Here is a 22,998-nt window from a genome sequence, read left to right on the forward strand (position 1 = left end):
CAGCTTCGGAAAATCCGTACTATAACGGTTTAAATTCTAATGGAATGGCAGTAGCATAGCGGCTAGTAAATGTTAAATTCAGCTAGGTCAATATTAAAAAAAAACGAACAAATTACAAACTAAATTATCGGCCTATCGGTAATGTTACACATGATAGCCTACACTTTGGCTACCACAAAATCACACTAGCTACTAGCTACAAAAGCACAAGTTGACATTAACTAGTTACAGTGCCATGAATGTTAAAATGTAGCTAGGGTAATGTTTACTTCATTCTTCTTACTTATTTATATATTAGGCCTACATAAAATAACTGCATGCCTTTAATATTGACTTACCTTTGACATTTTTTTTTTTTAAATATAGAGGTATATCCTGATAAATTAAGTTGCTAATCCTTGTCCTGCTTCTTTTTCCAACTTCTTTTTCCAACTTCACTGTCCAAAATGTTCAATTGGCGCGAAGGTGCTAAGTTAAGAAGTTAAGCTTTAAGCGTTAAGTTAAACTTAAGCGCGAAATTATACTGCTATACAACTACTGGCTTTTAACTAAAACCGCCACTTATTACAAATAATAATCATCCCACTCATTTCCCAATATTCTTTAATTTCAGTATAAAAGAGCATAACCTCTTGGGGCTCCGCTGCTTCAGAGCAGAGTGGAGAAAGGTAAGACCGCAATTTTACTCATTAAAACTACTTAATGTCTCATTCACTGGTAAGCAAACAGAGTTTTCTCCTCCATTCTCCAGCAGTCTTTCAGTATCTCTGGGGAGCTCGTACACACGGAATGGCTAGAGTATGCAGCAGGGCAAGGAGGCATTTAATTGGTTCTTTCCAAGCAGACCGCCAGGCAGTTTGGTGAGCATTTTTACGGGATTACAGCAGTTTAATGACGGATTTTTTCGCTGCTTTTTCAAAGCCTATTGTTATTTATTGCTCTTGGGGACAATTCAGAAAACACAACAACATTGCTCAGAAGGAGATTTTTTTAAACTAAAAAATATGGAGTTCTGTGTAGGGCTGGGCAATATATCAAAATTACCGATATTATATCGAAATCGATATATGAGGGTAGATATCGTATTGGAAATGTAATATGACATAAGAGTTGTCTTTTCCTGGTTTTAAAAGCTACATTTCAGTGAATTGATGTAACTTTCTGAACTTACCAGACTTACAAGCTGTTTTATTATTTACCTTTACCCACTTAGTCATTATATCCACATTATTGATGATTATTTATCTAAAATCTTATTGTGAAAATATTTTGTTAAAGCACCACTTGTCAACGCTACAATATCGTGGCAATATCAACATTGATGTATTTGGTCAAGAATATCGTAATATGATTGATTTTCTCCAAATCACCCAGCCCTAGTTCTGTGCCATATCCTGGAGTAAATTCAAAACTGTAAACATTGACTCTGTGTAGTGACAGATTCTTAAGGGACAGGAATGAAAATGATTAAAAAAAAGAAGTACTTTAGCACTGATGGGTCCACTTCCTGGAAGAAAATCAAACTGCTCACAGAAGATAACTAACAGTTTTTAAAGTTCACAGATAAATATTGTTACTGCTTTAGGTTCAATACACACCATACTGTACAACTACTCATAAGTGCAACTGACACACTCCTGTATAGACACTCACATTCACATATTAGTACACAAATGCACAAATTGTATTGTACACAGAAACTCAACACATACTGTTTGTTTGTAGGTCCAGGTGTATATTTTCCCACAAATACAAACACACATACGCATATCCATACTTGTGTATGCACACATATACCGTAGTGCCTGCATACATATTGTGTACACACATGCACATACAACACATACACATTCACACATGTTTATACATGAGTGCACGCATACACACATTTGTACACAGGCTCACACAAATCCCTAAACAAATCTATTTTCTCTCCTGACCAATTCTCTGTAGTTGACTGAATGGAACATCCAAATATGTCAGAGTGAGTGAGTGAGCCAAACACAGGCAATAAGGCAGATGTGTCGCAAGAATGCCAGTGCCAAATCTGTCATAGAAACCATATTGCCAAGAGGCGAGGGGAGCTCACCCATGAAATTGTTCATAATGCGTCCATAATTGCCATTTGCCATAGTATTGACTGTGACAATGTGGCAGTCAGATAATCTATAAAGCTGGCATCTTATATTGATCAGCAGTGCTGGGAAGATGAGCCATGCTCTGTTCCAGTGAGGTGATGTGAATTCTGGGTAGACATTGTGCGGCACACATGGGTTTGAAATTACAGTAGATATTAAATGACTGAGGTACACTTTGATAGCAGGAGCTGAGATGTAAGCTTACCTAAATTAAACTTTTATCATGGTTGTTTGTCAGTGCTACAATGATGCTGCAGTAGCATACTGAGTGGATACTTCTATCCATTTACATTATTCTGATGAATATGATAGTGTAATGCTCTTCAGAAGTACCTGGATGAATAGGCCTCTCTAACAAAGTTGTTTTTCCGGTGCAGCTTTCTTTGCAGGCGGCTCTTTGGTACAGCTCTGCCTCAACTTTGCTGCTGTCCAGGCCTGCTTATGAACATATTTCCATGTATTGGCACTAGGGCTGGGCGATAAATCGATTTTATCGATTAACTCGAATGTGTAGATAACGTGGATTTGTTTAAATGAAAAATCGATTTTCTCCTTAACATCCGCCGACGCTCCCCTCTGGGCTCCCGTAGCTCCGAACGGGCTCAGCCCTCCCCCCGCGCGTTACAATTTGATCCCATAGAGATACTCAAACAACATGGCAGCGACAGAGACTAACATTAATTATTTTCTTAACCAGTCGTTTCATTACTTACTTAACCGTAATCTCCGTCGAAATGATCGGCAGCTCGCGGTGCTGTGTCCCCGGCTGAGAGTCACCTATTCTCGGTAACTGAACCACCAGCTACCGCTGACCTGAAGGAGCACCATGCGGGGCACCAGAGCCGGTGTTGAGGAACTCTTTTGCGGCTCAACACATCTACCAAATGCCGCTGATACAACCGAGCTGTGACGGAGGTCTATAGCGGCTTAAACAACTTGCAATCGCCGCTCTGTAGCAAGGAGCTCCGCTTCAACGTTTGTTTTTATCGCTACGAAGGAGCTTGCTACCAGCTTGCTACAGGTATGCTACATTCAAGAGACCATGGGATGTTAACGTACGTTACTCAGCAACAGGTGAAAATAGGGGCAAGGTTGCGCAATAACATTAAAATGATTTGAACTTTTAGCGAGGAATGAGAAGTGAATTACCTGTATGTGTGAAAACAGCTTTATCTCACGCATCCGTTTTGTTGTTGTTGAATATATAACCCCCCCCCCAAAAAAAACAACAAAAAACACTCAAACCAATTTATATTTCCACAAAAAAAAAAAGCCCACCCAACATCACTTAGAGCACCTTTAAAGGTCCCATGGCATGACGATTTCACTTTATGAGGTTTTTTAACATTAATATGCGTTCCCCCAGCCTGCCTATGGTCCCCCAGTGGCTAGAAATGGCGATAGGTGTAAACTGAGCCCTGGGTATCCTGCTCTGCCTTTAAGAAAATGAAAGCTCAGATGGGCCGATCTGGAATTATGACCTCATAAGCAGCAAGGTTACCTCCCCTTTCTCTGCTTTGCCCGCCCAGAGTATTTGGCCCACCCATGAGAGAGAGAGACATCATGGCTTCCAAACGAACAAAGTCGCAGTTGGTCAAGGCCACACCCCCACTCTCCACCTTGCCCCCCCTCTCTCCTCCTCAATAGCTACAGACACATAAATGGCACATACTAAGGAAAGCTTATTGTGGGACTAGCTCTAGTGGCTGTAATTCTGCACCTAGGCTGAATATCGGGAAAGAGACTTCAGAGACAGTATTAGGGACCACTAAGGTCTATATAAAAGCATCCAAAGAGCAGCATGTCATGGGACCTTTAAGTCTCATAGGAATAAAACAGGAGTAATGCAGGCCTTTTTTTCTTCCAATTTTTGTTTGTTGAGAAAAACAGTTACTGATAGGGAATTTAAATGCAAGAGACGAGTGTGAGTGGGGAAGAGGGATGTTTTCACAAAGCAGAAAAGCACTGAAGGAAGAAAATGCATTAACGACAGCTAGCCCTTAATGTGCGCTTCCACACAGACATATGAATATAAAAAGCATACACATTAAAAGTTCCCTGTGTCTGTGCTCTTTGTTTTTTTCTTACATTGCTGCAGTTGAAAACAATGACGTCAACAGCCTCCTTTGCACATGGTACTCATCAGCTATTTAAAGTAAAGCTGATTTTAGCTTGAAGTATGAAAGAAAGCTGTACAAAAAGAGTGACCAATGATTGTCCAATCATAGGTTAACAACCAAAACTAGGCATTTTTTTACTATTCTAAAAACAAAAATGGATTAATTAGTGTGTTTATCTGATCTAATGTAAGCCGCAAACATTAGCATATATGGCAAAAGTTCCTTCCAAAGAGCATGAAATAAAATCAATACATTATTTTGTATGATTATAATTATATAAGACCTGTGTGTGAGCCAAGATGCTATAGAGTTTATGAAAAATATAGCAGCTCTGTCCTGCTATTTAGTGGATTTGGGAAAATTTACTCTCCAGCAGTCAGACTTTGAACTGTTTTAGAGCGCTTGTTATAAGGACCAAAAAATATAAGGTTTCCTTTGTCGCTGCTGCCATTCACATGTTAAATGGTAGATAGTAGGGGTGTGACGAAACACCCAGCTCACGAGACAAGATGAGACACGAGATTGGGTTCACGATATCGAGATAAGACAAGATTTTAACACTATTTTACAGAAATCGAAAGTCACAAAATGAAAACCAAGCACTGAAAAGTTTTGCAATGAACTCAAATGACTGGCTTCTTCCTGTATAACAGTTACACCGTTATTTATTCCATATGTATGGTGGAGAGAGAGTCTTTTCACTCAGAGAACCAAGGTCACAACATAACTAAGCGTTTCTGGCAGTAGTTGAGACCAAATGTTTTGTACTTGAATTTGTCATTGTACAGTAGACAGAGAGTAATAAAGCTTATTAGTGGTCCAAGCAAAGCTACGCCGCTCGCACAGCAGGGCTGTGGAACCCTATTGGTTTCCTAAGGTTTCTTATTATTTTTCTCCACGTAAAACAGATGTTACAGCCTAAACAGTACATAGTGGCAGAGATACACGTTTGGCTCTATAACTCCTTCCCTAAAAATACACATATCCATGCGTTTCCTGAATTCAGATGAATCTCGTGGCCACGCACATTTCCGCCTAGACTTTTATACGCAAAAAATCACGATTTATCGCAAACCTACTTTTTCTAACTCCTCCTAGACCGTGTGACCGACTGCACGAAACTTGGTAGGTAGCATCTTCAGACTGACCTGACCAAAATGTATTAAAAGAATTATTATCTGATAAAAATTGCGCAAATTACGCACAAACAAATTTTTGTAGCTAGCTACGAAAACACCAACTTTGCCATATCTCGGTCAAAATTAATGCTAACAACCTGAAACTTTAGAATCTTGTTTGCCATGACCCTCTGGGGCTCCCCAACAAATATTACGAACATTGGATTCACCACTTACATTAATGTAAGCAACTTCAAATTTACAGTGTAGATGTACAATGGTTCATGGACCTCACATACCAACTTGTTTGAACTCCTCCTAGGCCGTGCAACCGAGCTCCACAAAATATGGTACATAACATCTCCAGTTGGACGTGACAAAAAGTTATCAAAAGAATTTTGCTACGTTAAAGTATGCACAATTTACAATCAAACTAATTTTTGTAGCTAGCCACAAAACACAAACTTTAACATATCTTGGTCAAATTAACGCCGCCTTCACACTGGCAGTTGAAATCAGCTCTGTAATACGCAATATGCCCTCAGCGGATGTCGTACTACACAGTTGAAAAGCTTCGGAAGCGACTCACAAAAATGGCAGAGAGACTAGAACGACTGATAAGTGTCTGAATGTACGATTCTCTCTGACCTCTCTTGTACAGCTATAAATAGAAAGGCTGCTGCGTGGAGAAAAGTTGCCCAGGACGTTGACATGTCACGTCGGATAAATGTGATATAGCGGTATAATGTCAATAGTTTGATGTCTGTTGCTAGCTAACCAATTAGCATTAGCAGGTTTGTTTATCAGTAACATAGCACGCTAACTTCCGCTGGAATTGTCGGATAGGAACTGTCCGTAGCCTGTCGCAAGAGTTAAATTTTTTTAACGCATCCGGATGACCAACTGACACGATTTTTTCCGCACCGCACTTGTTCGGACCAGGTTCGGACCCATTCGCATGCGGTCTGCGAATCTCCATAGGAAATGAATGACTTCTGGTCGTTTCGAAGCCGTATCGGAGCTGATTTCAACTGCCAGTGTGAAGGCGGCGTAATAGGTATCAGATCAAAACTTGGTATTATTGTTTGACATCCCACTCCGAGCTTCTGTACCACATTTTGTGAAGATCAGCCATTAGGGGGCGCTATAATGAACATAGACGCATTTTGGCAAACAAGTCAATGCATTTAAATGGGAAATTTGCAATAGCAATATCTCTGTGATGATGATATCTCTATCATCACAAAACTTGAGATTATTGTTCTACATGGAACTCTGCGGCTCTATACCAGATTTGGTGATGATCTGCCTTTAGAAGGCGCTATAATTGAGGTAGAAGCGTTTGGCCTTTTACTCAATGAATGGGAAATTTTCTATTGCATTTCACTACAGACTTTTGAAACTCGCACTTAGTGAAATTTCCTGACTTTTGCCTCGCCACCGTCGTGCTTTGGGTTCTCCTTTTGCGGGCTCCGCTGTCGTGGGTTCCGCTTTTGTGAGCTCCGCTTTTGTGGGCTCCGCGTGTCATCAGGGGCGACTCGCGCCGGGGAGGCTTGGACCCCGTCATAACTGCTTGCAGTTCTAGTTTTAATATTGTTTCACATTGATTACGTTCTAAAAAACAAATAAATTACTATCAAACACTCAACAGATGATTTTTGTGAAGACAGATGCTATTTTCTCCTCCTCTGCATTTTATTAATTGCAGGACTAAACAAGAAAGTAGGCTAGGCTACTCTAGTATCGGTTTATGACCATTATAGGACGAAGGGAGAACATTTCCCCTTGTCTAATATCATTAAAAGTAAAGTTAGATTTTGCTGTCCGCTTCCCGACTCATTTTAACAGAGAAAGAGAGTGGTCTGCAGCGCCACAGTGAACTGCACGCTGAAGACGCGTGTGTGTCTCGGCCAAGAGAGGGAGAGAGAGAGAGAGAGAGAGAGAGAGAGAGAGAGAGAGAGAGAGAGAGAGAGAGAGAGAGAGGAGGTACTCTATAACATTCTAACAATTGGTTTTAAAGGCAGCTTTTTTCTTCCACTATCGCTCTGCAAAAGTAAACTCTGAGTCAACTTTGGAGAACGGCCGGGTGATTTTCTATGCTAATATTAAGGCTGCTGCTCTGCACCTGTACTTGAACTGATATTGCAAGACACTTTTCACCTTGACGAGAAATCTCGTCACGTTTAATGTCGCGAGATCTCGTCACACGTCTAGTAGATAGTATTTAATTGTTGTCTCTAGATTGCAAATTTCAAAGATTGCTTAGATTATTAGCCTACTTGTACTTTGACCTGGACGCTGAACAACCTCCTACTGAACCACTTTGTAAACTATGTCCTGTTTGTTGTTGTCCATCAGTGTTGTTTAGGTGTTTTGTGTTATTTGTATCAATCCTGGCTGCAAACCAATTTCCCTGGAAGGGACCATAAAGATACTTTAAACTTTGAGTAACCACATTAAAAGGTAACTCAAAGGTAACCCTAAAATTCAGCTTGAACTCTCCCTCCAAGCATATTAAAAAAAAATGCAACAGAGGAGTGAGGGAGCAATGACTGTGTGAGGTTTGCATTGGTCAGGGGACAAAGGGGAGACTGGTTTACCACCACTCACTGTAGCATGAACAGCAATGTAGAGCTGGTAGTCAGAGCAACCAGCCATGAGAAGCCACTGTCAGACTCTGTTTCTTTGCTGGATAGATTGGATGTCTGGTGGAGCTTTGGCAGTAGCTAGGAGCACATTTATGGTCCTTTGAGTATCTGGGCCAGCTGTACTAACGCTTTTGGGCCCAGTTCAGGCGTATTTGTTTCGCAACGTGCGTAAAAGCATTTTACAAAGAGGTATGTACAAACAGGCCGCACTGAGGTAAAAGCGCAGACTGCCTGTCGCGGGGACTGAAAACGGCAAATCGCGGTTACCATTACTGTCAACCCTAAATATCTTGTTAAGCTCTAAATAAAGCACAGTTATCATATTCATTATTTTCTTATCAATACATATCAGCTGTTATATAATGCGAACTGCTTCAATATCAATCAGCATATTATATAGATAGATAGATAGATAGATAGATAGATAGATAGATAAATAGATAGATAAATAGATAGACAGATAATATGGAGAATGGTAGAGTACTTATATGGAAAGTGCAACAAGAGGTTCATCTCCATAACACTTTGTGAGGTTGAGTCTCCTTTAATATTTCATTTGGAAAACACACACACACACACACACACACACACACACACACACACACACACACACTCACTGGTGAGAGTAGGTCAACACACATGGGAACATTATCCAATCTCTCCTCCCCTCTCTTCTCTCTTGTGTCCTCCTTTCCTTTCAGCTCACTCCATGCAGATTGGCTTTTACTTTGGCCAAGGCTACGTAGTGTGCCAACCAACTCAGTGGGAGTTGGCAAGGAATATAAATACACTCAGGGGTCCCATTGACAAGTCTCTTTAGTTATAATTGGGCAAGCAGGACACAGAGGGAGCAAGAGGCTCTTGACCCTGTTGATTTGAGCCTGTTTCCAGCCCACACCTAAACCTGCTTCCAAGCAACTGTTGTCTTGGCGCTGGGCCAGAGGATGACATCATCAGAAGGTGACAGACAAGGTCTTCATAGACAGATGGTCTTTAGATCAAATAATAGGCTTGTTCGAGATGAACTGCGCCTCGCCTGTAAAGTGGACGAGAGCAGGCGGCACAAAAATCCGGTCTCAAGTCGGACAGTTTCCAGCCGTTTCCAGCAGCCTTCAGGCTGAACAGGAAGTGACAGAAACACTGTGGTCCGATTCCGATTTAATAAAATGTCATCAGACCCATATATCAGCTTGTACACAAGTCTCTAGTTGTTTTTATTATGACAGAGTAGCTGTCAAAATGCTCTACATGTGATCTGTTGCTGATTTGAATTAACAACAGACTGTAGATGATCTGTAATCTGAACAGATTTAGTCTCTCTGACTTCTAAACATAACTATCAGTCACACAACATGTGTTCTGTACAGACTAAGCTTTTAAATCAGACAAATCGCAGTTAAAATCCCTCCAATTCAAAATCAATAAAAAGTTTATATAAAACGTCATCATGTTGAGTCGATTCTGAACCAATCAGCTGTTAGATCAGCTGAGAGGCCAGCGTTTCCCAGCATGCCCTGGGTCCGCCTGTGTCTTGCAGTTGGTGGAGAGCAACTGCGGCGCCTGGCTCTAAAAACTGCGGCCACCTTGATCTCGTAAGATTATTGTTGCCCACGTGTGCATGACGTCAGAGCAAGTCGGGATCAAGTAGGACACAAATCTAACCGGCATGCATTGGGCGGCGATCACCGGTGATCGATTCTGCGCAGATCTGGCTCATCTCAAACGAGCCTATTGAGTATCTGCAGGTTCCAGCCCAGACAGATGCATACTAGCCTACTGGGCAATGAGCATTATCAGTCAAGGCCTTGATACCCCCAATTGCACCACAGCTCTTTGTGATGCATTTTACCAAGATACCTTCACCTTTGTATGAAGTGATGTTTTACTGAGGCATGTGCAACTTTATAAGGGTAATGCTTCTCAACTTTCCTGGCCTTGTAAACTGTTATCTGTTCCTGAGTGAATCCAAGAGCAAATCATGCCAGGCTTTTGCTCAGCAGGAAGTTTACAATCCTTCATGCATCTATTTTTCATGTCGGCAAGTGCCAAGTAAGGAAATTGCCTGCAAAGTGTCATTCTTGCTTTGATTGTCAAGTTTGACTTGCGCCTTTTTGGTAATTAAGTCTAAAGGAGGAATTTGGAGCTATTGCTAAAAGGCCTAGCCATTATATCTTAAGGCACTTTGATATCAGTGTCTGCTTGGCACAGATGGACATGGTGGAATGCAATTTGTGAGACAGAAGGTAATGTCATCTTATCACTGCTATTTCTACCCCTCTTAGAGTGGTTGCTTGTGTCTGAAGAGGGGTTATTCATCAGTGTCTTCAGGTCAATACAGCATCAGGTCTTTCTGCTGCAAGATTGATTCTCTGCCACTGGAAAAAAAAAAGTTTTAGAATCATCATCCACAACTTTGTGCACTTATAGCCTCGGCCTCGACCTATGATGAGTGCCATGAGATATTTGGGGAGCTGGTTATGCAAGAATTTTACACTTATTTTGCACTTACTGTGTTGACATTTTAACAAATCTAGGCGGCTGGCAAAACCAGTGAAATGTTTCAGCTAATGCGCTGTTGCAAGCATTTTGGCTTGAAGGCAGATCCTTTTTCACTACTAATGTCCAGAACAACACAGCTACATGTAGGCTTTTTTATATTTTAAAAGGTAAGCTAATGATCAAATGACTTCTTTATATTTTTCATGAGCAAAACATGCTGCTAAGAATCGTTGCTAATCGCTGCGTATTTGGTGATGACTTGTGTTACTGCTACACCGTTTTGAGTAATGTCCACAGCTGAAGCCCCATTACGCCACAGCATGGGAACTCCACCTCAGTCCTTTCCACACAGACTTCCACCCTAATGAGGAGTGCGAAAGAACATTTAAATTAGCCTTAAGTAGAAATTAATCCTAATGACTTCTTTTCATTGACAACTAATTAAATATTCACATTCCGGCTCCAATCTAACCCGCCCACACCCCCTCATTGTCTCTGTCTCTTATTTTATTTGTGGTCTGCTGCACAGTATTCTGCTGTACTTGAGAGAAAGGCAAAAGTAAATGGTATTGTGCCACTGCATGTGCGAGATATGAGCTTAGCAAAATGGGCACCTAGTCTATAATATGACACGAAAGGAATTCGTTTTTATTGAGGAGATAATTGAAAATTAAATCGGCAGCAATTACTTTTTATAGCTGACCACTAAGAGTGCTTATAGGGATACTTATTGTGAATGAATATTGAAATGCAGGATTTTTAAGTCCGGTATTAAAATCGCACATGTGAAATGCCAAGGAACTTTTTCAACACAATTACTAAGGAGACCTAAGGAATATTCTTGATATAGACATTTTGAGATTCCCTTTTTATGATTTACCAAGCAGCTGGCTGGCCACGTGGGCCCCAATCAATAGCTTTAACTCATTTTGTTAGCTCTGTAGGACAGAATGAAATAAAGGCAAGAGCTGAGTAAAGCCCTCCACTACTCTTAAGAATGGATCAGCATCTGTATTCGGTGAAACCAGATGAAATATCGGAGTGTACCAGTCAAGGAGAGGACAAGAAAAACCTTTGCATCCTGCACCAACAAGATTAGTTCACCGTAGGCTAGGGTGTAACACTGCCTCGCTTTATATCATAATATAAATCCAAATCTTTTAAATGCATCAAGTCTGATAATAAAACATGGTTTGTTTTTAAGATAATTTTTGGGCATTTTAGGCCTGTATTTGATAGGATAGCTGAGAAGTCTTGAAAGGGGAGGGAGAGAGGCAATGACATGCAGCAAAGGGCCGCAGGTCTGAATCAAGCCTGAGCCTCTGTACATGGGGCGCACGCTCAACCAGGTGAGCTACCCAGGCGCCCCATAATAAAACATTGTTAATCATGAAGGGAGTGATCATGTATTTTTGAGTACAGTATTGTATTATATACAGGAGCAAGAACAACATTGTGACCATCCATACACTCACCATTCTAACTTAATTTACTTATTTGACTTTTCAAAATTATTAGAGGTCCAAGTTAATTGTCTACTCTCTCTAACTTCCGCTCATTGTGTAGACAGTAGTCATACATGAAAGTAATATTGCACAGATCAGTGAAGTTCTAAGATTGCACTCTCTGTCTCTCTGTGGTTCCAGTTGTCAGTGGTAAAGAAAAGTAATTGACAGAATACACGACAGATTTGGAAATACGAAGTTTAATGTCAGAACTGTGTTTTTAAACTCACATCATCTTTAAAAATCAAACAGCATAAATTCACCACATACATTCATAACTGTAAAATATATGACTCATACTGTATGTTACCTTTGACGGTTTATCATATTGTGAAGAAAACTTGTTAGTGATATGAAAGAATTTAACAATTTGTGCAGTGACACGTTGGGACATTGGAACAAGTTACTGTTATCACAACACATTTATTCAAACTGACGCTTTCTCTGTTAAACTGTGCTAATTGACATTAGATATTTTCTCTCATTTCCCTTAGGGAATAATTATGTTGACAGCCGCTGACAAGTATAAATGTGCAGTGCAATAAAAACATGCTTTATAAAACAGCTGCACAAGCTCCCGTCACTGCTGTACTGTATGTTGTTGTTTTAATTAGATGTCCGTTTTAAAACCGATATCAACATACATACTTTTATTTTAATCACGTATTTAAATATTCCATACTCAGTTCATACTAAAGCTATTTTCATCTGTCTGTTTCTTGTTGGGTTAGGTGATTTCTTCCAGTTTTTTCAATCGGGAATTTTTAATTATCATTTCCAGTTCCTGAAGGCCCTTTAATGGCCCAACACACACAGTGTGGCAAGGATGACGCAACATGGTATGTCAGTTTTTAATCACCTTCCTCTTCCCTCTATTACTCAGTGAGGGACGCCAGAAGCAGCAGCCTCCTCTTCCACTCCAGTAGACCCTATCACTGCTGCACCCGTGGGCCAGGACCCTGCAGCACGGCGGCAGCTGAGACCAGGGCAGAGGGGGAACAGGGCAGAGGGAAAAGGCAAGCAGCTAGAGGGGAAAGCAGCACCAGGAGGATGGTGATGGATGAACAGTACTCCACAGGATCAATCGGGCACTCGTTGCCACAGCAGATCATCTAATGTGCTGCTGCACCAACTCGTCCCTGCCCCCCATAAACCACATCACCCCCACAGCCTATATGGCACCTTTTTGCCAGATATATAGAGAGAGGCAGACTGAAAACAGAGCGAGGAAGGACACATGAGAGGGAAAGTAAGCTGGTGAGGAAGCAAGAGAGAGAGGGAGGGGAGGAGGTTGGGGGGGTATAGTGGGAGGATGTATTGATTGTTTTCACTGGGGTATAATTGCAATTAAAGGTTGCAAACAGACCAGCAGATCAGTTTTGCAGCTGTCACCCAACAGGCACGTGGAAACATTGATGCATCCTTACACATTTCCTCGGCCAGCTGGGAAAAGTGTTAATACACTGACTGTCCCTGTAGAGTGTGTGTGGATTAGTGCCAGTCGGCTGTCATTAAGAGCTGCAAAATCTCACACATTATAAAGTATTTTACTGACAACTAACACCACAGCCACAAACAGATATAGGCAGAAGTATCAGTGTTACACTCTTAGATCAGAAGGAGATTCATTTCCCGACATTTCATCCCTGCATTTCAATGAGATTCTTGTCCTAATGTTAAAATCCAAATGTCCTTATTGCCCTTTTGTTCTTGTCATCTTTCTCTGGTGTTGAAATTGTTGATGGCTGTATTACTCAACCTCCCCAGTTATTTATTATCTTTCGAAAAGTTTGTTTGGTGAACAGTACAAATGCTCATCAACAGCAAGAGAGGGTTATGGACACAAAGGGCTGTTATATGTTTCAGGATATGAGTTGTTTTTTTTGGGAATCCAGAACACCATGAAGAAAGAAAGAACGGATTGTTTTGTAAGTGACCGAAATAACAATGCAAAGGCCTTATGAGAAACAGCATGGCTCCATCAAAATTTCCTTTTTGTTGAACTAAGGTCACTGTTGAACTAAGGCCTGTAGAAATAGCATTCTACAAATCAAAACGTTTGTAGCTTAAGGATATATTTAATAAATGTCTGGGCATATGTGAGTGTTGTGTTTACAGCTAGTTTTTCTGCCCTCAAATGGCTAAAAAAAAATCAATTAATATTGCTTAAAAGACTTCACTCACTTGCCTCACACAGCATTACATGGCAGCACTATTAACAAAATATGCTGGAATGAATAACTGTATACTAACAGTAATAGTAGTTTCTAATCTTAATGGGGTTTCAATCTTTTAGCTTTGCGATGGCAACAGTTTGAGCTTTTCAAACAGTGTCACATTGGCATAATCAACAGTTACTTTGCGATAACCCTGCATCACAATCTATCACAGACCCAATCAGTGCATCCCATTAATTTTTTTGGGAACTTCAATTTCCTGCCCATGTGTGCGAGACATCTTTATGGGAACCAAATTGACTATTCATTAACGAGGGGAAGCTGTATCAAGAGCAAACATCTTTAATTAACACATCCCCAGCACTTCCTGTCTTTGATCTCCCCATTTGATTTATGCCTCTGCAAGAAAAGATTGGGGTGGCAGAGGGGTCCACGAGGAGTTCGGAGGGGACGAAGACACTCTGTGAGAAAATAGCGTGCAGCCCCTGTTGATCAGGAGGTGTTGCAGCATTAGGACCTTTTCCATGTGTGTCATGGGGCCAGCTCCATTACCAGTCAGCGCGGCTATCTCTTTAATAGGCTGATAAGGCAATAATCCAGAATCCATACACTTTTAATGACTTTCCGTCTAATTAGGACTGCTTTATAAAAGACAGACATCAGAGGCCTTCCCATTGTCAGAAACCTATTGTTGGAAATATCAGCATTTAAGAGCTAGCAAATGGCTTTTTAAAAGTGTTAATATATTTTACCTCAAGAAGTTCTGTGCAAAAAAAAAATCATCAAGTAGTCCATGTACGGTATAACTGTTCAATGTCATAGAAGTCAGAACAAAGTAGAAGAGATAAATCTTCTCACACTGGATTTACATCTTTCCAGTTGGGAATGTAGATTTTGACTTTGTGTTCAAATGATTGTAATCTCAGTTTAGTATTACAGCAAAATCTGTATTTACAATAGACTTTTATGAAGATTCGGGTGTTGAAACAGAAATGTGTCATCTCTGTTTATCTCCTGTAAAATAAAGGTGAAATGCCTTTACGGCCAAGTAGAGACTGTGTGTGTTTGTTAGTCTTCAGCCCCATCTAGTGTTGGGCTGTGATACTGTCCTGTTTTTTTTCATATTCCTATGGTATTTTAAGTACAGACAAAATGATATATAATTTGACTTCTGTCTCAAATCACAAACTGCTCTATATCTTATAAATAAAATGATCCTGACTGAAAAACATCTCAAAGTTTAATCGTAAAAATGTAAGAAGAAATTCCATTTCATAAACAGTTGCACTGCTTTCGTATCTTTTATATATATATTTTTTTACAGTAAGTAATAAGAGAGAAAATGCTAGTAAAAGTCATCCAGTCAATATGCAGGAACTGAATATAACCACAGCCCATTTCCTCTAGACTGAAAGTGAATCCCACCACTCCACCCTTTATTTATTCAGTACTTGAACATGACTTACTTGAGTATGAACTTTTCTATACATTTCTGAGTTTTAAAGTATTTGCTAAAACAAACATACAGAATATTCTGTTTTAGGAATATTGAAGGATATATTCCTGTTTTAGTTTCCATAATCATCATTGTTAGATTTACCGGTAGATAAAGAAAATGTTTTTTGTATCGTTGTCTTCTTTTTCTTTATTTCCTCTCAAGAGAGCCACATGGGACAAGAGATGGCACAGGAACATGTTTCACCATGCTTACTTCATAATTCATGCTGGTTCAAATGGGCCAAGATTATTTTGTGATGTAAATATTCTCAAAAACTTGCACTCTATTACATCAGACAATTTTTTTAAGGTTTCATATTGGAAAATAACAACAATGAACTTTTTGTAAATACATACATAAATAGATTGAAAGACCATTTTGGAAAACTTTGGAAAACTGGTGAGAATAACAGATAACTTCTCCCCTTCAGGCCAAATTTCCTTTCCATAGTTTTCCATAACTAGCACCAGAAATAGATGTGGTCGAGTTTATCAAACAAGATAAATACCTTTCTAAGCCCTTTAAATCACCCTGACTCATGCCCTGCAGTGATATATTTGTCAGTCTACGTGTCGTTCTTTTCCAATGGTCAACGCAGGAGGTGTGTGGTAAACGACTGTGATAACATTGTGTGAGACAGAACACAGCTGCATTTTTCCAGAACGAAGGTCGGGTTGAAGTATAAAAGAAGGAGACAAGCATTCGTTCCTTGCAGAAACTTTCCGACACACTACAGACATGCTTAGGTTTCTGTTGTTGACAAGTCTTGCAGCCCTGGGTAAGAAAATGACAGCACACACAGCACTGTATAACCATTCACTATTGATCTCTTTCTGTCTCATTCAATATCAGTCACTCTCTCTGTCATCCAGTCAGTCACTTATTTTTTTGTTTAGTCAATACATAGGAGCCTGTACACTCTCACTGCCCGCATTTCTCTTCCTCTTTCTGTAGGTGGAAAGCCAACATGTATAAATCGTGCCCTCTGTTTTTATGTTTTTAACCAGTGCTGGCTGAGCTGGAGCCCCAGCCCAGGTACCTGGAGGACAGCTTTGAAAGAGTTGTTGGAGGTGAGGTGGCCAGTCCCAACTCCTGGCCCTGGCAGGTAATCTACTCTAACACAAAATCAAAAACTAAATGCACTGTTTCAGGAGAAAATGAAATGATGTTTGGGGACCCACCATATCGGATTCACAAATTACACTTATTCGTGTTTTATAGATAAATCTGTTGTTTTTTCCCCCCATAGATTTCTCTTCAGTACAAATCTGGCAGCAGCTACTACCACACATGTGGAGGGACCCTGATTGAGAGAGGCTGGGTTATGACTGCTGCTCACTGTGTGGACAGGTAACACAATGATTCACTCCAGCATATGCATATACACAGTATCCTTTGGCTGTATGAGCATTGGGTGCATTTGTGCACCTTTTGTGATTACTTTGACTTGCTCTTATCCCAGTACAGAGGTATGATTTATATCAGTGTTTCCAAATGTCACCAGCATGAGAAAACATCTCACAGCCTCGTTTATAACTGTCACATACCAATGGCATTCATTTATTTTAGTAGAAAGAAAGAAATGCCTCTATACAAAGAAATAATTAAATAAAGAAAACCAGGAGTAATTAAATGGCATATTGTGACCTTTACTTTATTTGTATTTATTTTTTACATTAGTTTACTGAAAATAAGAATTGATTAAGCTATGATGACTTGCAATTGCATAATTTAAGTCACAAATAATCCTTGATTGTAAACAATATTGTGCTTCTCTTTGCTTCTTTTTTTTTAAACATTGCAGCAGTAGGACGTGGCGTGTCATTCTCGGTGAACATGACCTCAACATCAACAGTGGCAGAGAGCAGATCATGACAGTCAGCAATGTTTATATCCACCCCAAATGGGACTCCAACAGAGTGTCTTCTGGGTGAGGATTGTATTTTTTCTTGCATTCATACAGTTTTAAGAATCTTCGATCCGCATGTTTGAGTAAGTTATAATGTTTTGAATGGAATCCATTCTCTCTTTTCCCAAATATCTTTGGCAAAGTATGTTCTGGGATGGGGTAAGACCGTCACCTTAGGGAAGTGGTGCGTGCTCCCCAAGGAGTGTAGTATCTTTACAAAGTTAGTTTTGCTTCCCCCTGTGTGATCCATGGATCTCCACCTCAGGTTCGACGTCGCCCTGCTGCGTTTGTCCTCTCTGGCCACCCTGAACTCCTTCGTCCAGCTGGGCTCTCTGCCTCCCTCCGGACAGATTCTGCCCAACAACAACCTCTGCTACATTACCGGATGGGGACGTACTTCCAGTAAGTCGACTGCATGATCCGGTCAGTTTTAATGCTTTTCTGTGAAGCTCAATGTATCTTACCTTTCCAATATTACCTTATCCAGCTGGTGGCAGCCTGTCTGCCCAGCTGAAGCAGGCCTACCTTCCTCTGGTCGACTACAAGACCTGTAGCAGCTCTGGCTGGTGGGGCAGCACAGTCAAGACCACCATGGTGTGTGGTGGCGGTGGTGCCGAGGCTGGATGCAATGTGAGTCTCCTCCTACATTAATAAATATTTTGGGAAAGTTGCTCGCTTAGTGAAATGCTACTGTAAAGTCTTATTATAAGGGACTTTTTTTTAACCTGTGGAATGATTAAGTTGGTGGAAAAACATTTAAAAAAAACAACAACGAGGAGATAAAAATACTATGGTGTTATTTATATGTTATATTCACAACTGAATCATTATGTCCACAAGACTGAAGATGCTCTCTTTAATCTCGTTCCTCTCAGGGTGACTCTGGCGGCCCTCTGAACTGCCTTGTTAATGGAAAATACTACGTCCACGGTATTGCCAGCTTCGTGTCTGGAATGGGATGCAACGCGCCCAAGAAGCCTACCGTCTTCACCCGTGTCTCCGCCTACATCGAATGGATGGACTCTGTCAGTATTAGGGATATGTATTACTATCATATGTAATAACACTAGCAATAAAAAAAACTCATCAGTATATGAATGCTAGTATAGATATAGCTTTTGTGGTATTTCAGTTGCATATGATGTGTAATCATTGTTTGCTTCTTCTCTTTTCCAGATCATGATGTAAACGGACGAGTCATTTGTGGTGCAGCACACAAAGACAGGGAAAGCATTCGACCACATTTTCATCTACTGTGATTCCTCATTTGTCTGGTGTCTTCCTACAAAAAATAAACATAATTAAACAACAAGTGATGGCTCATTTCTCAGAAAGTTTACGCAACTACAGTTATGTGTGTCATTGCGAAGGTTACATTTCTTTTGCTTTACAAACTGTCCTCCCACACTGCAACAAAACATGTATAAAGGTTCACCTAAAAATACAAATTCCTGGATGGATTTTATGTAGCATACAACTACTTAAATTAAAGTGTGGCTACAGACTGTGAAAATAAATGTTCAGCACTGAAGGTTGTTAGAAACACTTCTAATGTTTCAGTAAATCCAGGTTGATGTGGCAACACACCGTCACACACTATCACAAACTGTGATAAAGTCTGAGAAGGACCACAGGTGCCTCTCTGACCAATGCCAAGCTCAGCAGAGGGTGCACATCAAGTGAAGGTCAGCTCAGGGTATAAAAGAAAGTGCATTTAGAAATGTGGAGACACTGCAAGTCATGCTTTTGTTTCTGCTGTTCACCATTCTCACAGCCACAGGTAAGACATATCAAGGCTGTACTGTAAATAATCCACTGCTGAAAAATGCTTAGAAGCTATAAAAAAAATTACACAAAGGAAAGCCAAACCATGTTTAAATAATGTTTTGATGAGTTTCTTCTGTGCCTCAGTGCCAGCTCAGTCTATAGAAGAGCGGCACTGCAGGAAGAGTTGGAGGTGGGAGGTGAAGTGGTCCTTCATCACTCCTCCTGGCCTTGGCAGGTACAGTATCACATAACCAGATAGAAGTAGAAAAAAAGGTTATATAAGTGCAAGATCATACAGTATAGGTAGAAGATGAACCCAAACTAGAAAATGCATTTAATGCAGAAAATGCTTGTGAAGGCTGAAAAGCTAAATTGCTAAAGCTAAACCAGATTGCTGGCTTTAATGCATAAGAAGTAGGTAAAGCAGTGAGAATAGTTGTAAAAGTGGGAATGGTTTAAATTAGTATATATTTCATTGAAATGTTAAATAACACCAAAAATGTATGAAACAAAAGTGAAATATTTTATGGTTTTCTGAAAAGCTGTCACCATACTGAATGGCTGGCTTCAATGTGATAAAGAAGGTGAAGTTATATGAAAATGTGCAAAAGTGTAAGTGGTTTTAATTAATATGAATGTCTTTAAAAAGTTGAATAATACTAACATTGTATGAAAGTTTTTGTAAGAGTTGATGCTAAACTGAATTGCCTGCTTTAATTTGAATTAATATACATTCAATATTTTCAAAAAGTACGAATAGAATTTACAAGTTGTATAAAACTCTTGAATGAAAGATGTGCAACCTTTTTTTCTACTTCTATCTGGTTATGTGATACTGTACCTGCTAAGGCCAGGAGGACAGAGAAAGAGAGACAGGCAGGCAGGCAGGCAGGCAGGCAGACAGACAGACAGATACTCAGTCTGTCTGTGGAAATTGCTGTGTCATGGTTGAGAAAACAGCAGGTGTGGTTCATAAGCTAGAATCTCAAGGATTGGCAGCACACTGACGGTTTCTGTGCTTCCTAGTCGAATATCATAAACTGTATTCCTAAAATTTCTTCACTTTGAGCATTCCAAGACTTTGCTGAAGCGGTAGACATGTTATTTGTGTAGATAAAGTAAAAAAATACTCTAATATCACAGTTTAAAAAAAGAGTTTGTGCTTCAAGAAAAAAATACAGTGTAACGTGTGTTACAAGATATTTCTTAACCACTCATTACCAAAAAACGAGGTCATGCTCGTCTACGGTTAATGCATCTGTTACAAAAATGGTTTTAATTTACAAATGTACAGTTACTTATTAGCCTCTTCACTGTAATACAAGTGTGAGGTCAATGGAAAGATACGGTAAGAATGAAAACAATCGATTTGAGAAGTTTCCTATAATATTTTTAAGGTTGGAAGAAGTAATATTTTGTTAATCATTCTCCAGTTCTCTCTCCAATTTCAAACAGTTCCATTCTTTCATATTTAGTAATGACACTGCCTTGTTGCGGCTGTTGTCCGACGCCATAATAACCTCTTACGTGAGCCTGGCCTATCTTCCTCCTTTTGGCGAGATCCTGCCCCATGACTACCCCTGCTACATCATGGGATATGGACACACTTGTGAGGCAGATGCAACTCCTCACACTCATAATTCTGACTGCAGTCATCTCAGTCTTACTATATACTATTGTCTCTCTTCTGTGTACATTCAGCTGGTGGAAGTATGTCAAAAAGTATGAGGCAGGCCTACCTTCCTGTTGCCGACCACCTAGTCTCGCTTTGCCAGACTGTCCACACGCTGCGGAGCGGAGGAGGTGTCTCAATTCACTATGCAGAGATCTGAGCAGCAGTTAACCATAGTCCTCATAAATGTCTCCCTGGAAAAGGCCCATTGAGTTTGTTCTCCATCTGCAACCAAATTTCCAGGTCAAAATAAACTGGTTCAATATCAATATTTGGATTTTCTTTTAAACAACTTCAAACTGCTTGTTGTCCTGCATTTCTTAGTGTTCTTAACATTTCTCAAAGACATTTCACATTATGACACTGATGACTAGATGGTTTATCATACCATCAAGATAAACCCTGACAATCAGATACATACCTAACAAGACACTTTCTTTTAAGGCCTCCTAAAACATCACATTCACCATTTTCCCATTCAGCATGTGAGCCTTGTCAGCACTCAGCAAGTTAATTCTGTGACAGAAAAGGGACAAATACACAGACAAGCAGACGGTGCACTGAGGGACACGAGTACAAGGGACATGGGATACACTTATTTGTTTTTTATATAATGCAAATTTGATCTGATTATGAGTCTTGGCAGCCAGCAGTCCTGAGTAAATGTTGACATTCATTTTGCTGTGTTTTATGTTTTTTTTAAAAAACATAAAACACAGCAACTATATTTCTATCTATTTATTTGATTATTTAATATGTTTTGCTCCCAACAGAAATTGGTCAGATAAAATCAGCCTGAATGCGGTGAAGGTATGCGTCACTCTTTCTGTTGCCTCCCTGGTGGTTTGACATTTTTGAATGAAATGGCTGCAGTTAGCACAGGGGCACTAATGGAGTGTACACAGTGTAGGCATAAGTCTGCCTATAGTGGGAACTGCACACATGTTGAAGCTGTGCTATAATCAGAATGGAAATATAGCTTAGATTGATAGACTGACTGTTGTGTGAATATATTTTTGTAAATGTTCGCTGACCAATCCCTGTAGTTGATGATAGAATCCAGTTTGCTTTCCAGACAACCAGAAAGAGAGTCATTACACACTGACTGTGCAAGATAAAACTCATCTGAAGAGAAGTTTTATAAGCAAGGTTTTTTTCTTGTAGAAAATATCTGAATGTGTATGTGCTGTGTAAAGCCTCTCTACCTTGGGCAAGAGTTGTCCTTAAAGCTGGTAACTAAGCCTCTGTGGGAGCAGATGGAGCAATGTGTCACTGTGGCCCAATGGTTAGCACTGTGGCCTCACAGCAAGAAGGTACAGGGTTCAAACCCAAGTTGTCCCAGACCTTTCTGTGTGGACTTTGCATGTTCTCCCTGTGTCTGTGTGGGTTTTCTCTGGGTGCTCTGGTTTTCCCCACCACTAAAAACATGTTCCCCTCCCTCTCTACCAAGCTGATGTCTGGTGTCATAAGGCTGCTGTGCATCACCCAGGTGGGTGCTACACATTGGTGGTGTTAGAGAATAGTCCTCCCCCCTTACCACCCCCCTGAAGCACTTTGAGTGTCTATGATAAAGTGCTATATAAATGTAATTAATTATTATTATAATGATATACACAGTACACGCACAGTCAAAACTAATAATGGTTTAGTGGTGGGAAACAGAAAGAAACCTACAGTATGACCTACACCTGACAGTAGTGGCCCATACAAGTGGAAAAATATGGATGCAGCCGCTTAGTCAGCTATCCCCCTGTGCCCCCACTGTAGTGATAACTGTGAGACAGAAACAGGTGGATATGTGCTGGTATTGAACACACACACACACACACACACACACACACACACACACACACACACACACACACACACACACACACACACACACACACACACACACTATCAGCAGAAGGGGCCTGAGGGTATAAAAGAGTAACGGGCAGAAGTCTC

General features: G+C 40.3%; 2 protein-coding genes and 1 long non-coding RNA gene across 4 annotated transcripts in view; 2 read left to right on the top strand and 1 right to left on the bottom strand.

Annotated features, from left to right (window-relative positions):
* asic1b (acid-sensing (proton-gated) ion channel 1b) overlaps positions 1-648 on the bottom strand; it is a 189,362-nt gene extending 188,714 nt beyond the window's left edge. For both annotated transcript variants that reach the window (XM_028576117.1, XM_028576115.1), the window contains exon 1: positions 339-648. The gene's annotated coding sequence lies outside the window, so the exon portion shown is untranslated. The remainder of the gene's footprint in view (positions 1-338) is intronic.
* Positions 544-15,178, top strand: LOC114554337 (uncharacterized). The gene is made up of 3 exons (XR_003692406.1): positions 544-668; positions 752-860; positions 12,912-15,178. It is a non-coding gene; the product is annotated as an uncharacterized LOC114554337 (long non-coding RNA).
* Positions 15,179-16,364: 1,186 nt separating this feature from the next.
* On the top strand, positions 16,365-18,924 carry LOC114554111 (elastase-1). Its single transcript, XM_028575722.1, has 8 exons — positions 16,365-16,481; positions 16,711-16,808; positions 16,953-17,053; positions 17,508-17,633; positions 17,878-18,014; positions 18,100-18,242; positions 18,488-18,637; positions 18,789-18,924. Exons 1-8 carry the CDS (start codon positions 16,442-16,444, stop codon positions 18,798-18,800), a joined length of 807 nt encoding a protein of 268 aa, XP_028431523.1. The 5' UTR covers positions 16,365-16,441; the 3' UTR covers positions 18,801-18,924.
* Positions 18,925-22,998: the final 4,074 nt, after the last annotated feature.

The sequence above is a fragment of the Perca flavescens genome, chromosome 4, assembly GCF_004354835.1.
Source record: "Perca flavescens isolate YP-PL-M2 chromosome 4, PFLA_1.0, whole genome shotgun sequence".
Taxonomy (NCBI): Eukaryota; Metazoa; Chordata; class Actinopteri; order Perciformes; family Percidae; genus Perca; species Perca flavescens.

What these genes read in the sequence shown, in the direction of transcription:
- LOC114554111 (XM_028575722.1), top strand. Translation starts at nt 16,442, where the DNA reads ATGCTTAGGTTTCTGTTGTTGACAAGTCTTGCAGCCCTGG. An exon ending in GACAAGTCTTGCAGCCCTGG is followed by an intron (nt 16,482 to 16,710) that starts GTAAGAAAATGA and finishes GTTTTTAACCAG; the next exon opens with TGCTGGCTGAGCTGGAGCCC. An exon ending in CCAACTCCTGGCCCTGGCAG is followed by an intron (nt 16,809 to 16,952) that starts GTAATCTACTCT and finishes TTCCCCCCATAG; the next exon opens with ATTTCTCTTCAGTACAAATC.